At 37.5% G+C, this 13,370-nt stretch overlaps 1 protein-coding gene across 1 annotated transcript in view; it reads left to right on the top strand.

The window, feature by feature from the left end:
• The window catches only part of LOC122350349 (nephrocystin-4-like), a 135,562-nt gene that overhangs the window by 37,034 nt on the left and 85,158 nt on the right, over positions 1-13,370 (top strand). The window contains 1 exon segment of the mRNA XM_043246747.1: positions 3,423-3,559. Coding sequence (XP_043102682.1) covers positions 3,423-3,559 — 137 coding nt within the window.

Below are 13,370 nucleotides of genomic sequence, written 5' to 3'. Positions count from 1 at the left end.
CAGTAGTCTTAGCACATGATTGATCATAGCACAGTTCTGTGATACAGCCACCTGTTTTAAACACAGGAAAACACAGTAAAAGATTTAAGGATTAGATCACCTCCCGAATAAAAAATTGATAATCATTTACTCTCCCTCATGTCATATCTTTCTTCAGTTGAAAAAAAAAAAGGTTTTTGAGAAAAACATTTCCAAATTTTTTATCTATGTAGTGAACTTTAGGACCCAGTGAGTTAAAGGTCCAAATTGCAGTTTCGTTGCAGCTTCAAAGAGTTGTACGCAGTCCCAGGCAAGGAAAATTTGTATTATTTAGTTAAAATGATTGGTCATTTTCTAAAAACAAAAAATAAAATGCAAATGCTTGTCTTGCACCAGCTCTGTGATGCATGTCTGTGATTGCACACGTTACGTAATCATGTTGGAAAGGTCATGCATAGTTAATACTTTGTCGGTTCAAAAAGGTAGGGTAGAGCGAAAAGCTCCATCTCATTTTCTCCTCCAACTTCAACATCGTAGTTTTATCGTTTTTTTGTAAAGTGGTTTCTTTTGCATGTTCAGGTTGATACATCCACCTACAACACATGTGATCTTTCCTGTAACTTGGACCTTCAACCCACTGACTCCCATTGATGTCCACTGTATGGAAAAAAACCTTGAAATGTTTTCCTCTGTGTGTGTGTGTGTACACATGCATACATACATACATACATGCATACATATATGCACAAGCATGCATATCTACTAGCCAACAAAAAAAGGCTGCTGAACCACAAAACAAAAAAGTGGTTGCACCTTAAGCTCTAAAAGTAAAAAAAAATATTTATAGCATGTTCTCAAAAGAAAACACCTCTGGTCTGATGAAGAGCCAGATGGCCTCGAAACTTTATATTTGCACTTTTCAAAATTAGTTTATCTTACCTCAGGGCTAATTAATTGGGCTGCAAAAGGCTAAGAAACAAATAAAAACAGTGGAAACATCCAAAAAAAGCATAGATGTATATTTATCATCTGCACAATTAAAGAAACATGCTAAGAAAGTACGTATACTGAGCATACAAAAGTGTGAAGTTGTGAAAAACGATGTATTTATGGAAAGGTTGGAAAGGAATTAGGTGGTAAATGGGTGTTAATTTGAGAACGGAGTTATAGAAACACAGCATTCTAAACGTTAAAATGGATACGAACTGATACAAAACTTTAACAGAACTAAGATGTTTAGAGAGGCACATTAAATTCCCTCCGTTCTCTTCTGTTGAGCCGTCACCTATCGGAGCGCCTGTAACGCATCTCTCTCGGGCTGCAGTGGTGGAGTGTTTTGTATGCTGTAATGTCCTGACGATGCTGCACTTGTTTGGCTGTCAGGCCTCAGTGCTGCTGTACAGATAAGCCTGGTTTGGTGTGTATGTGTGCTTGAGTGTAGAGTGATTGTGCAGTGTGTTTGAGGAAACAGACTGTGTGTACGGTAAATGTCTGAGTGCGTCGGAGCTCTCCGGGCCTAGCTTTGATAGTGGCAGACTGTGTGAGTGTGTTAAAGCTAAACTGTGATAGACTGTGTTTGTGTATGGCTGAGTGATCCGTGAAAGTGAACCTCTCCTGGTTGTGACTCATTCAAACCAGAAGCCTGCTGTCTTCTGCCACAGCAACTTGTGTATTATTACAAACACACGCACACACGCACCATATGATAACTTTTTGTGATAAACAGACCCAAATGTAGGTGGTATTTCATCGAAACACTGCTCTGTGAAAAACGGTTACTTCAAGTAGCAATGGCGTTCTTCTGTGTTGATTAACAATGGTCATGGTTTTGGCATTGAATTGATCAAAAGTTAAAATAAAATTTATTTCAAAATAATATGTGTGGAAAAAATCCTCTTTCTTGAACCACATGCTCTCTGTCAGACACAAAAACAATAATTCAATCGTGTCACACGTTTTCAGCACTAATTCATCGCTGAGCATCATTAGCAAAACCTGCCCCATGATATTTATTAAAGAATCCTGAAAAAACTCATCATCATGGTTTCCTCAAAAATATTAAGCTACTGTTATTAACATTGATAATGTTATCAGAAATCAGCATATTAATCAGGAAATGATTTGTGAAGGACCATGTGACTGCTTTTTATCACAGGAATAAATGTAAATTTTAAATGTATTCTAATAGAAAACAGTTATTTTAAATTCTAATAATATTTCATAATATTAATGCTTTACTATATTTTGATCAAAATAAATGTAGCCTTGGTGGGCATAAGAGGCTTTTGTAAAAATATCAACAATCTTACCAACCAACGTTTGAACGGTTGTGTACCTCAGAATATTTCAGAATAATCCTTCCTGCATTCCTTGTTGGTTTCACGTCAGAAATCTTGAAAATGAATCATCATGTATCATGTAAACTTTCAGGTCCAGTTCTTCTAAGAAGAATCTGATTTATAGACAGCTTTCACTTAGGGAGCGCACATCAATTATAGCAACCGGTTAGCCTTTGGGGTTAATGCTGTAAAACAGGTGTTTATCTTTAAATAAATTATGGATGATGGTTCACTTAACCTGTCTGTATGTGAAGATTTTATTTCATTTAATTTGTGTTTTCTGCATATTTCTGCGAGGCGTCTAAATAAAACATCAAGGATGACTTTTTCAAAGTGAAGCAGGTAAGCGTCGCTGTAAGCTGAGCAATGTTTGGATTTGCCGAGGCGAACCAGGCAGATCTTGACAATCACAAACACGCGACCATGTGACCATTTTCATATCGCGCAAAAGTGTTTTGAACTGATTATGAAGTGTCTTAGACTCCTGTGGGTGAGTGAGCTCAAATTTTGCCTCTACCAAAAATAAAAGAAAAAGTGGGTGCAATGGCTTGGATATGCAGAAGACTTTCTCAATAGACAATGTTTGAAACGCTTCACAGCGAGACCCCTACTGAGAGCGGAAATGGGGCCAGCCAAAGATCTCAGCTGGAGGAAATGTGCTTGTGATGATGCAGCCAGACACATACTCCAAATGATAAATTATCATTGGTCCTTATTCTTTTTAAAATCAGAAGAGGAATTTGGGCCACGTGGAGCTCCATTACATTGGCCTCAACTGCATGGATTTTTCCCAGCTTCTGGAACACATTGAGCTCTCTTGTGCATCGCTCACTAGTTTGTTATCCCGTGCACTTGTTTGTGCGTGTTTTTTTTTTCTTCTTTTTTTTTTGAATGCATTGCCATGAGTAAGAGGATCTTGGCATTCTGAAGCGTGCTGATAAATTAATTTTTACTGTCTAATTAAATCCTTTGTTGCTGTAATGCTGTAAAAAATGAATAGCCATTAAATATAAAGGACAATAATAAAATGGCTGGATGGAATTGGCTGTACGCGCAGGAAATGTGTACAACGTTAACGTTATATTCATTCCATCTCTGTTGCAGCAGATGTGCTGCGGAAGCCTCGTCTGTTGAAGAGCTTCTCGTGTGTGTTGGAGGGACTACGTGTGGCACTCTTCCCCTCCGTGGAGGTCTTCGAATCTGACCTGCTCCAGCTGCTCAACAGAGACTGCCAGAATACAGTAAGCTACTAAATGACTCCAACCAAACGTTTGGGCCATTGAGTTATGTAAATTCATTAAGTACTTGTTTCAGAAGTTATAATGTGAATCTTTCTTAAAGGGTTATACAGTTTTTTTTCTTTGTCTTATATTTTTCATTCCACTTATAATCTCTGCAGAAATGTCACAGAATGTCTGTAATCAGACTGAAGTTGTCAGAAAGAGGGTTATTCTAGTTATTATAGGTAAAGCTGAAACTAAATTATACACAGAAAAATGTATGTGCCCATGGACCTAAGTTGTTTGGGTATATTTGTAGCAATAGCCAAAATATATTGCATGGGTCAAAATGATTGATTTTTACTTTTATACCAAAAATCATTAGGATATTAAGTAAAGATCATGTTTCATTCTTGAACTTTGCACCCCTTCTAGACCACACCCCAATGGCATCATCGGAGTTATGTTAAAATCTCTAACTATAAAGCAGCCGCCTAGATATATACAGTATCATTTGAAACCTCAAATTTCTTTTTAACATTAATCACTTTTGCATTTATGTCACACTCTTTACTTTAGTCTTCCCTTGTTGGTGTTGCTGAGGATTACGTCATCACATAATTTATCATATGTATGATAATCCCCAGTCATAGCTCTCCAGAGACATTGATCAAGATACTAGCCCTATCTGTTATCGACTTATGCTTTTCCAAACACACGAGGAGGAGGGCGCACTGAGCTCGAAATGGACAATCAATATCATTTTTTCATAAATGATATAAAGACAATTATTATTATTTTTCCTTTTACTGTCTTTTAGAGGCATCAAATGAAATCTTGGGAAGGAGAGATCAAACAGATCTCAAATAACAGACTTTCAAAAAAAAAAAAACTTTTTCTGAATAATAGATTAATAATAATTTTGATCATTTATTTATCATACAATTATGAACAAATAATCTAATATATATATTTATTTTTTTGCTCCTTGCAGATTCGAAAAGACCAAATATTGCAAATACATGCCCCAAAAAAGTGTGTGTGTGTGTGTGTGTGTGTGTGTATATATATATATATATATATATATATATATATATATATATATATATATATATATATATATAAAACTTAGAATAAAACTTTAGTTATACTAAAACTTTAGTTAAAAAAGAAAACTAAAAATATAAAAATTCAAATTTATTCTAAATATTTCTAAAAAAGTATTGGTCAGAAATATTGTTAAGTCTGTATTTTTTTTATACTCTACATTCATAGTTACTGAAAGGTGCTCTGTTTTTTTTTTTTTGTTTGTTTGTTTGTTTTCCTTACCGAGTAAACAGTGTTGAACTTTTAGTGACACCTTTCCATCATAACACAAAAGCAAACCTGCTGTTGTAACTAATCTATCTGCACACATTTTCATCCGGCAAAATAATTTATTCCAGAATTTCCAATCATTTGGTGGTTAATGAGGTTAAGTGAGTTGTATTTGTATGATTGAAGCAAATTACTCTGTATGCTATAGTCTCTTTTGCATGCCTAAATAAACAACTTGAATAAATGGACTTTTAGGTATATTATTCCTTCCATTGCTTTAGCAAATGCACAGGTGGTCTGAATGCAGTCCGGATAAAGTAGTCACCAGTGAAAATCATTGTTGATTTCATTGGCATCGTGTGATAGGTTTTGTTTTAGAATTTAGACTGTTCATTGTGTGTTCCAGATTTCTCATATTAGAGTTGCATTGTCTCCCTCTGATCAACCTCACATATACATTATAAATCTAACAAAATTCTCTACAGTCACAAACACCATCTGCTCCTGTTTTTCTATAATGAAGATCTAAATGAACAAAGTAAGTGCAAAGAGGCTGTAGAGAACTCCAAAACTTCAGATGGTAGAGATGTTTGGGTTTGGTGGGTGGATGGTTTGAATGCAGTCTAGTGGTACTAATACTTCATACAAATTAAAAAAAAAAAAATCCTCCCCCCGGCCCCCTTTATTAAGCAGATGTACAGCATTACTGAATCAACATATGTTACTACTCACTGAAAGACTTCTGAAAGAGGTTTATTCCTGACAGACATATTGCATGGTGGTTTGCATCGTGCTTAATTAAGATGTGACATAAGTTGATTTAGATAGAAAGTGTCAGCAAATGAGCTCAAATGAGTAATTAGTCTGATTTGGAGCTGTGGTCTGTGCCCTCTCTATAAGATACAACCTCAAGTCTTGTTACAGCAATTTCTTCACCCCCAAAGAGGCTCACTTTGCATTGTGGGAAAAGAGCAATGCGTTTTCTATTCTGTATTCTAGTGTGGTTGTGTTTCAGGCTGTGTGGATCTGTGAAGGCTGTCTGCAGACTGTTTTTTTTTTGTGTGTGTGTGTGTGGAGCCTGGACCCCAGTAACCATGTTTGACAGATGCACTCATGCGTTCGCAATTATTTACACACTGCAGACACACCGCTTTGGTCATCCCTTAAACTTGGAGAGAGAGAAAGAGAGATAACAGCAGAAGGACAAGAGGGGAAAAAATGAAGTATAGTGGAAATTGATAACAATGTCATTTTTGACGACTTGTGACATACCTTTTGTTTCTCACCCTTCCATGGTGTTTATTGGTGTGAGACAGAAAAACCTTCAGTACTCTTTAATCAGCTGTCCTTAAAACCTAGACAGAGCCTGTTTTAATTGTGCTTCCTAAACCGCTCAGGTTGTGTCACTTTCCCTGCAGTGTCAGTGGAATGTCAGAGGAACTATTTTAGCTGAGCTATAATCGGCTCCTAGGACGTCACTTGTTGTCATGAGTCTTTTTGTTGTTGGTGGTGTATTTATGATAATGATAATATCATTACAGTTTTTGAGATTCCTCCTAGTGTTTTATTATAGTGCTTGCAAGGCAGTACTGTATTGATATTCATCTGAGGTTCTAGGCAGGGCTTGTTTAAACTTAACCTCAAAATAACCTCATGTGTTAAACTTCTATTAATTCACCCTGAACAGCTTTTCTCACAAGATTTTTTTTTTAATTTTATTTACATAATTTCTAGTAGTTACTACCATTTTACTGTTGTAAAAATCATTTAAAATTCTGAGCATTCAAAATCTTTACCTGAGCATAAATTTATTATAAATATGACACATTTGGAGCTTAAGCTCAGTTTTTTCAGAATAAAAGTCTTTGTTTGCCATGTAATGTGGTTATAGTAAATTCACGCTACAAAGGAGTATACAAAAGTTTAATTCAAGGACATCAACACACATAACAAACTAACAATAATCATTGACAAAGGCAGAGGAGAAATGGAATGCTTTAACTAATTAACTAATAAAACACATAATGAGGACAGGAACAGGAAGGACTAAATAGAGGCAAGGCGGACAAAAGGGAAGAAAACAACATAGAACGGGATAGTATTCCACCCTCCTGGAAGGCTCGTCTCGTAAGACTGGGAAGGGAGGGTGCACACCCTGGAGGCCAGTGCAGGGCAGGACCAGGATGGAGGCAAGAAGGACCTCCAGGGTGGATCAGGAGTCTCAGGGCCATGCTCGGGGAGCCATAGCGGATCAGGAGTCAGGCCAGGGAGCTTGAGGACCATAACCAGCAGAGGCTCAGGAGAGCTGAACGGTACCTGCAGAGGCTCAGAGAACAAAGGAGAGCTGGGCAGGACCTGCAGAGGCTCAGGATCTGAGGGAGAGCTGGAGTGGTCCAGCGGAGGCTCAGGACAGCTGGAGAGGGTTAGCAGAGGCTCAGAGAGTGAAGGAGAGCTGTACAGGACCAGCAGAGGCTCAGGAGATGAAGGAGAGCTGAACAGGACTTGCAGAGGCTCAGGAGATGAAGGAGAGTTGGGGAGGACCAGCGGAGGCTCAGGCGATGAGGGAGAGCTGGAGGGGACCAGCGGAGGTTCAGGAGATGAAGGAGAGCTGGACGGTATTAGAGGATGCTCAGAGAGTGAAGGAGAGCTGTACAGGACCAGCAGAGGCTCAGAGAACGAAGGAGAGCTGAACGGGACCAGCAGAGGCTCAGGAGATGAAGGAGAGCTGAACGGGACTTGCAGAGGCTCAGAGAACAAAGGAGAGTTGGAGGAAACCAGCAGAGGCTCAGAGAGTGAAGGAGAGCTGGACAGGACTAGCAGAGGCTCAGGAGATGAGGGAGAGCTGGAGGGGACCAGCGGAGGTTAAGGAGATGAAGGAGAGCTGGAGGGGACCGACGGAGGCGCTGGTGTGAGAGGAGGAGCTGTGAAGTACGGGGGAAATTGCCTCATTCATTATCCATCCTGGGAGGGGTTCATGTCATGAAGGCCACACTGGAGGTGCGTTTACAGAAGGGCACATGCACTGGAGGGCGCACTGGTATTAACTCTGGAGGACTGGCCACTGGAGGGCGCTTCTGAGTAAATACTGGCATGAGCTCTGGAGGATTGGTCACTGGAGGGCGCTTGGGAAACACAAGCCGTTTAATGTCCATTTGGCTTGCTATTGGAGCTGCAGGCAGGCTTGGTTGGGCTGCGAATGGCGGCAGACTTGCCCTGTGAACGGCTGGCACTCGTGACTTCTGTGCGGTTGGCATTTTTAGGCTGAGGCCAGAAACAGCACTGGGAGGAGATGAGTGGTCAGAGCTGCTGGCGAGGTATGTGGAGGCGGGAGAGGCACAGCTCGTCCCTCGGGGGACTGGACGAGGAAATTTGGGCAGTTAATTGATTTTCTCTACCTCAAAGTCAAAAAGTTTACCCATAAAACAAGATTGACTAGCTTGATCAGGGGATAATCAATTGTGGGAAGATCGCAGCATATAGTGTCCTTGTCCAGCCCCAGCAAAAAAAGTGCACCTAGGAACGAGTCGTGCCATCTTACCTCATCGAAAATAGTGAAGAATTCTTCCACATATCTCTCCAACGTCCCTCTGCCGCAGACGCCTCAGCCATATGGTTTCGGTCAAAGATTCTGTCATGTAACGCAGTTGTAGTAAATTTGCTTTACAAAGGAGCATACAAAAGTTTCTTTAATTCCTAATTCAAGGGCATCAACATATCTATAACATAAACTAGCATTAATCCTCGACAAGGACTAGGGAGAAACTGAATGCTTAAAAAGACAGGGATACAATCAAGGAGAACTAAAACAAGTGGACAAACAGGTAGGAACTAATTAACTAATAATCGAATGCTAAGGACAGGAACAGGAAGGACCAAATAAGGGCAAAGAGGATAAAAGGGGATAGAAAACAACACAGAACAATCCCAGAACGTGACAATATGTATGTGTACTATGTTTATTTATTATGTGTATATATAAATACTAGGGCTTTCAGTTTAAAGTTTTATTAGTACATCATCTTACATTTCATACACTTCTGATAAATATAATGTAGCAACAACTCAGTTATGCTCTAAAATTCTAGATAATGGGGCAAAAAATGCCCCAAATATGAGTTTTATTCTCTTTTATATTTCTTATGATAAGGGATATCACACTAGCAGCAAGATGTATATAACACGAGTGATGTTTCATCACGTAGAACACAAGTGCAAATTGTGATAAAAATATACGTTTATATCCAAAGAAACACAGCAGTGTTTAAAATGAATCCACATTTTAAACAAACTGGGTGAACCAATGAGCGCGTTTACATTTCATGCTTATAAGTTAAACAAGAAAATATGTCACAAAAGCAGATGTTTTCAAGACAGAGAAAATTATAAAAAATTAGTTTGCATCTCGTGCAAATAATTAATATTTATAAATGACACATTAATCTCAGATTATTTCAAGGAAAAACAAAAAAAAACAAATGTGATGAACAGGTCAGACAGGTGACCTCCAGCTCAAAAATTTACAGCAGATGATCTTTAGCAGGGTCGGAGGTGATTAGATGAATCCATCATCTGTGATTGGCCAGCAGCTTTAAATATAACATGCTCTTTCTTCATCATGTTAACCAGAAGGATAGAGACAATGGTGACAGAAAACAAAAAGAGAAATGGAGATAAATAGAATGAGAGAATGGGGGAGGGAATATTCATCAAAATCTGTGCACTCTCATCGGCTGACGTCACTTCTCTGCAGTTCTGAGGTGATAATTCACATGTGATAGCAGTTGACAGCAGGCTCTAATTGGCCCTCATGTGGGTGGTTGACCTTTAGAGAGTGTGACTCTCAATGCATTGTCATCAGGATATTGTTGATGCTCTAAACACATCTCTCTCTGTGAAAGATGCATGAAACCCCTAACCCCCAGAGGTGTATATATCCGGGCAGGTACAAGAAAAAGGAAATAAGGGCATTGTTCTTTTTAACAGTATTGATTACCAGGGTTTTGTCTTCTACATTCTGTATATGTTCAGTGTTATTTTAGGTGCAATGTGAAATGTTTTTAAACTTCTCAGAAAAAGCAGTGCGCGTTTACCATTCATTTAACTACGAAGGTGGTCGACTGGTCCAGGGCCAAAGTGAGAGAGTTTCAGCTTGGTTGATGGAAATGTCACTAGATTTTTTATTTATTTTTTGTTATGCACATGAAGTATTCTTGGCAATGTAGGCATGTAGGCAATGTAGGGCATTAATCTGTGTTCAAATAATCTAATTGGGATTAGTTATTACTAACATAGAATGATTACTAACAATGAAATGCTAAAATGTAGTATTTAATGAAACATAAGAATGCGTTAAGTAGTCTTAGTTATTGTTATGTTCAAAATTTTGATCATTAAAATCAAATGTTCAAGGAGGTGGCATGAACTAATGGTTATGTTTTTATTAACAGTTAAGCTAAATATTATTTATTGTGAAAGTTAGTTAATGCCGTAACTTTTGTTAAAGGAGTAGTTTACCTCAAAATGAAAATTCTGTCATTAATTACTCACCCTCATGTCAAACTAATAAGACCTTTGTTCATCTTCGGAACACATTGATATTTTTGATGAAATCAGAGAACTGTCTGACCCTCCCTTGACTGAAATGATCCCAGATCCAGCAATGTAGTAAATATATCAGTAAAAAAGTCCATGTGACTTTTGTGTGAGGGGTAGGTTTAGATGTAGGGTAAAGCATAGAAATAACAGTTTTTACAGTATAAAAATCAAGTCAATGGAATGTTCCCATAAAACAGTGAAAATGTTACCACTTGAACTAATCTTATGCATTAGCTTTACCAGCTTCTTGCAAAAAAGAAAAAAAAAGTCCTTGTCCTTGTCCTCGTCCTCGTCCTCTTCATCTTTTTCCTCATCCTCATCTCATCCTTGACCTTATCCTTCTCCTCATCCATATCTTTGCCCCCATCCTCATCCTGATTGAGAACACTACTTACTGCTAGCAGCTGCGTAAGATAAGCCTTGGCCCAAAGCTCGAACACTTCCTTCACAATTATCATTGCTATTTTTGCTCACAGTTTGGCAAAGCCTGGTGAATTTGGGCCATTTGTCTAGATTTCTATTTCCAGTCCTGCCTAAAAAAAAAACCCCCAAACCATTGTAAATTCAATACAATAAGCACAAACACGCCAAACAATTCTAGTTGCAACAGAATGAGCTGCATACACAATGCAACTTGAAGTTTTTTCCTAGGATTTGTAATATATATGCGTGTGGATGTATTTTTTTTTTAAGAAAAACGCAACCGTTTTACCCATTTTGCAATTTTTTATTAATTCCTTCATACAACCTTGCAAGATTATATCTTTTTAATTTCATGTGGAGCGCTGATTAAACGTTGATTCAGCTTATTGACTAGATGGTTTTAAAATACTACTTTTTCACTTTTTACTTTCAAAGCTGCACACTTTTTAAATTAGATACGAATGACATGCAAAGATTGCCTAAAAGAAAACAATAAGCCTAAATTGAATCAAACCGCCTGAAAAGGACTTCTAAACAAAGCACGATGCTCAATAAATGGCCACAGTGGTTTTAGATTTTATCATTGCATTACTGCTGATGTTCAATTACTGTGTTCAGCGTTCAAAGAATAAAATGTGTAAAGCCCTGTTACCATAGCGCTTTTCCATTTATGAATTTTCAATTTAGGACACTACTTTGTACATTGCTGCCTCAACTAAACACTTTCTCACACTCTTTCTCCTCTGAATTATTGACCTTTTGTATAAAGCCTCTTCCATGTCGAGGGAAGTTGGCGTCAGCTAAATCTACCCGTCTAGTATTAACTGGCTAATCCATTTCTGGGCCACTGGGAAACTTTTGGGTGCTTTTTTTGCACTGGCCTTTGACCGAAGTTTTGAGCTTCTTTTTTTTGTCACTTTGTTGGCAAACATTTTTGCGTTTGGCAACTGCATTTGTATATTTTGTGTACATCTGTGCATTTGTGTGTTTTGTTGATGTTCTTCTTAGGAGAGGGCAGTGATTAGCATCATCAATGAGAGGTGTTTGTCAGCTGCAACAATTGAAAGCTGTGTGTGTGTGTGTGTGTGTGTGTGTGTGTGTGTGTGTGTGTGTGTGTGTGCGCGAGAGAGGCTGAGTGGGCGGATGTGGATAACATGCTAATGATACTGCTGTTACACTTCCTGCATGACTCATCGCAGTGTGATCCAGCACACTCTCTCAGTGTGGGCACACACACACACTCACAATCTCTTTTAAAGCCTGAGATATGATATATAACTGCATTCATTCTGCTCTTTCTGAAGGCATGCTGGGATGCTCATAAGCATCATAAGCGGGTTTATCACAGACTGTATGTTCCTTCTGAAATGCTACTAAACTTTTAGATCTGTAGCGAAATCATTTCTGAGCATTTAGCTGTGGCGTAAACCATACTAAATGCAAATCAGAACTGTCATAATATTTGGAAAATAAGATTAAATGTAATCTTTAGCAAATCTAGTGGTCGATTACTAATATAAAAATCAATAATAGTATTACAGAATTGAAAGGATAATATTTTTTGTTTAAATTAGTGCTGTCAAACGATAAATTGTGATTAATCAAATACTTAAAAATATCAAATACACACTCATACAATATATATTTAAAAATATTAAATATTTACATGTATTTAAATGTATATATTTATAGAAATTATATTATACACAAATATATTAACATACAAGCATAAAATTGTAATAAAATTGCATAAAATTAAATATGTGTGCATATATATATATATATATATATATATATATATATATATATATATATATATATATATATATATATATATATATATTAGTACAAACACACACAAAAAAGTTTGTTTTGGATGCAATTAATTGTGATTAACTGTTCAGCACTAATCTGAATTGATTTCCATATGTTTTATATCTAATTATTTTTGTAAATATAATGTCAACTAATCATGCGTTATTTGCTACATTTAATTAAAATATTGTGATATTTTATGTTTATATTGACTTTATATTAGCCATCAGCCATCCTGCTCTATCAGATATTGCATTGGCCATCAAAAATCCATATTGGTCAACGACTTCATACTAATATGTGATAATAATCGTAATCATATTATTAGTGCATGCCTAGAAATTGAAAAATAGACACACATATGACACACATATGAGTAAAGCTATTCCATAAATAGTGTTCAAGATTATAAAGATAAGGAAAGAGGCAGCCATTTTCCGGTTGTTCAATATAACCTGTGGTACTTTATCTTAATCTGCAGGTGTATTGATATAACTCAGTCCCTCCTGGTGCTTTCGTAGGGGCTTCGGCGTTAACAAAGAATCCCTGTGTCTCTCTGCCGTAAGCAACGTTTTTCGCTCTGATTTGCTGAATTTCATGGTTTTCAACGTCATACTGTGTCATGCTGTGTTTCTAACCCTCTCTTACAGTTTGTCCGTGTCTGATGTTGAGCTGCTTTACA

This window comes from Puntigrus tetrazona, chromosome 8, assembly GCF_018831695.1.
Source record: "Puntigrus tetrazona isolate hp1 chromosome 8, ASM1883169v1, whole genome shotgun sequence".
Classification (NCBI taxonomy): Eukaryota; Metazoa; Chordata; class Actinopteri; order Cypriniformes; family Cyprinidae; genus Puntigrus; species Puntigrus tetrazona.
Note: the sequence above shows the minus strand (reverse complement) of the source record. Positions and strands in the feature narration are given on the sequence as shown.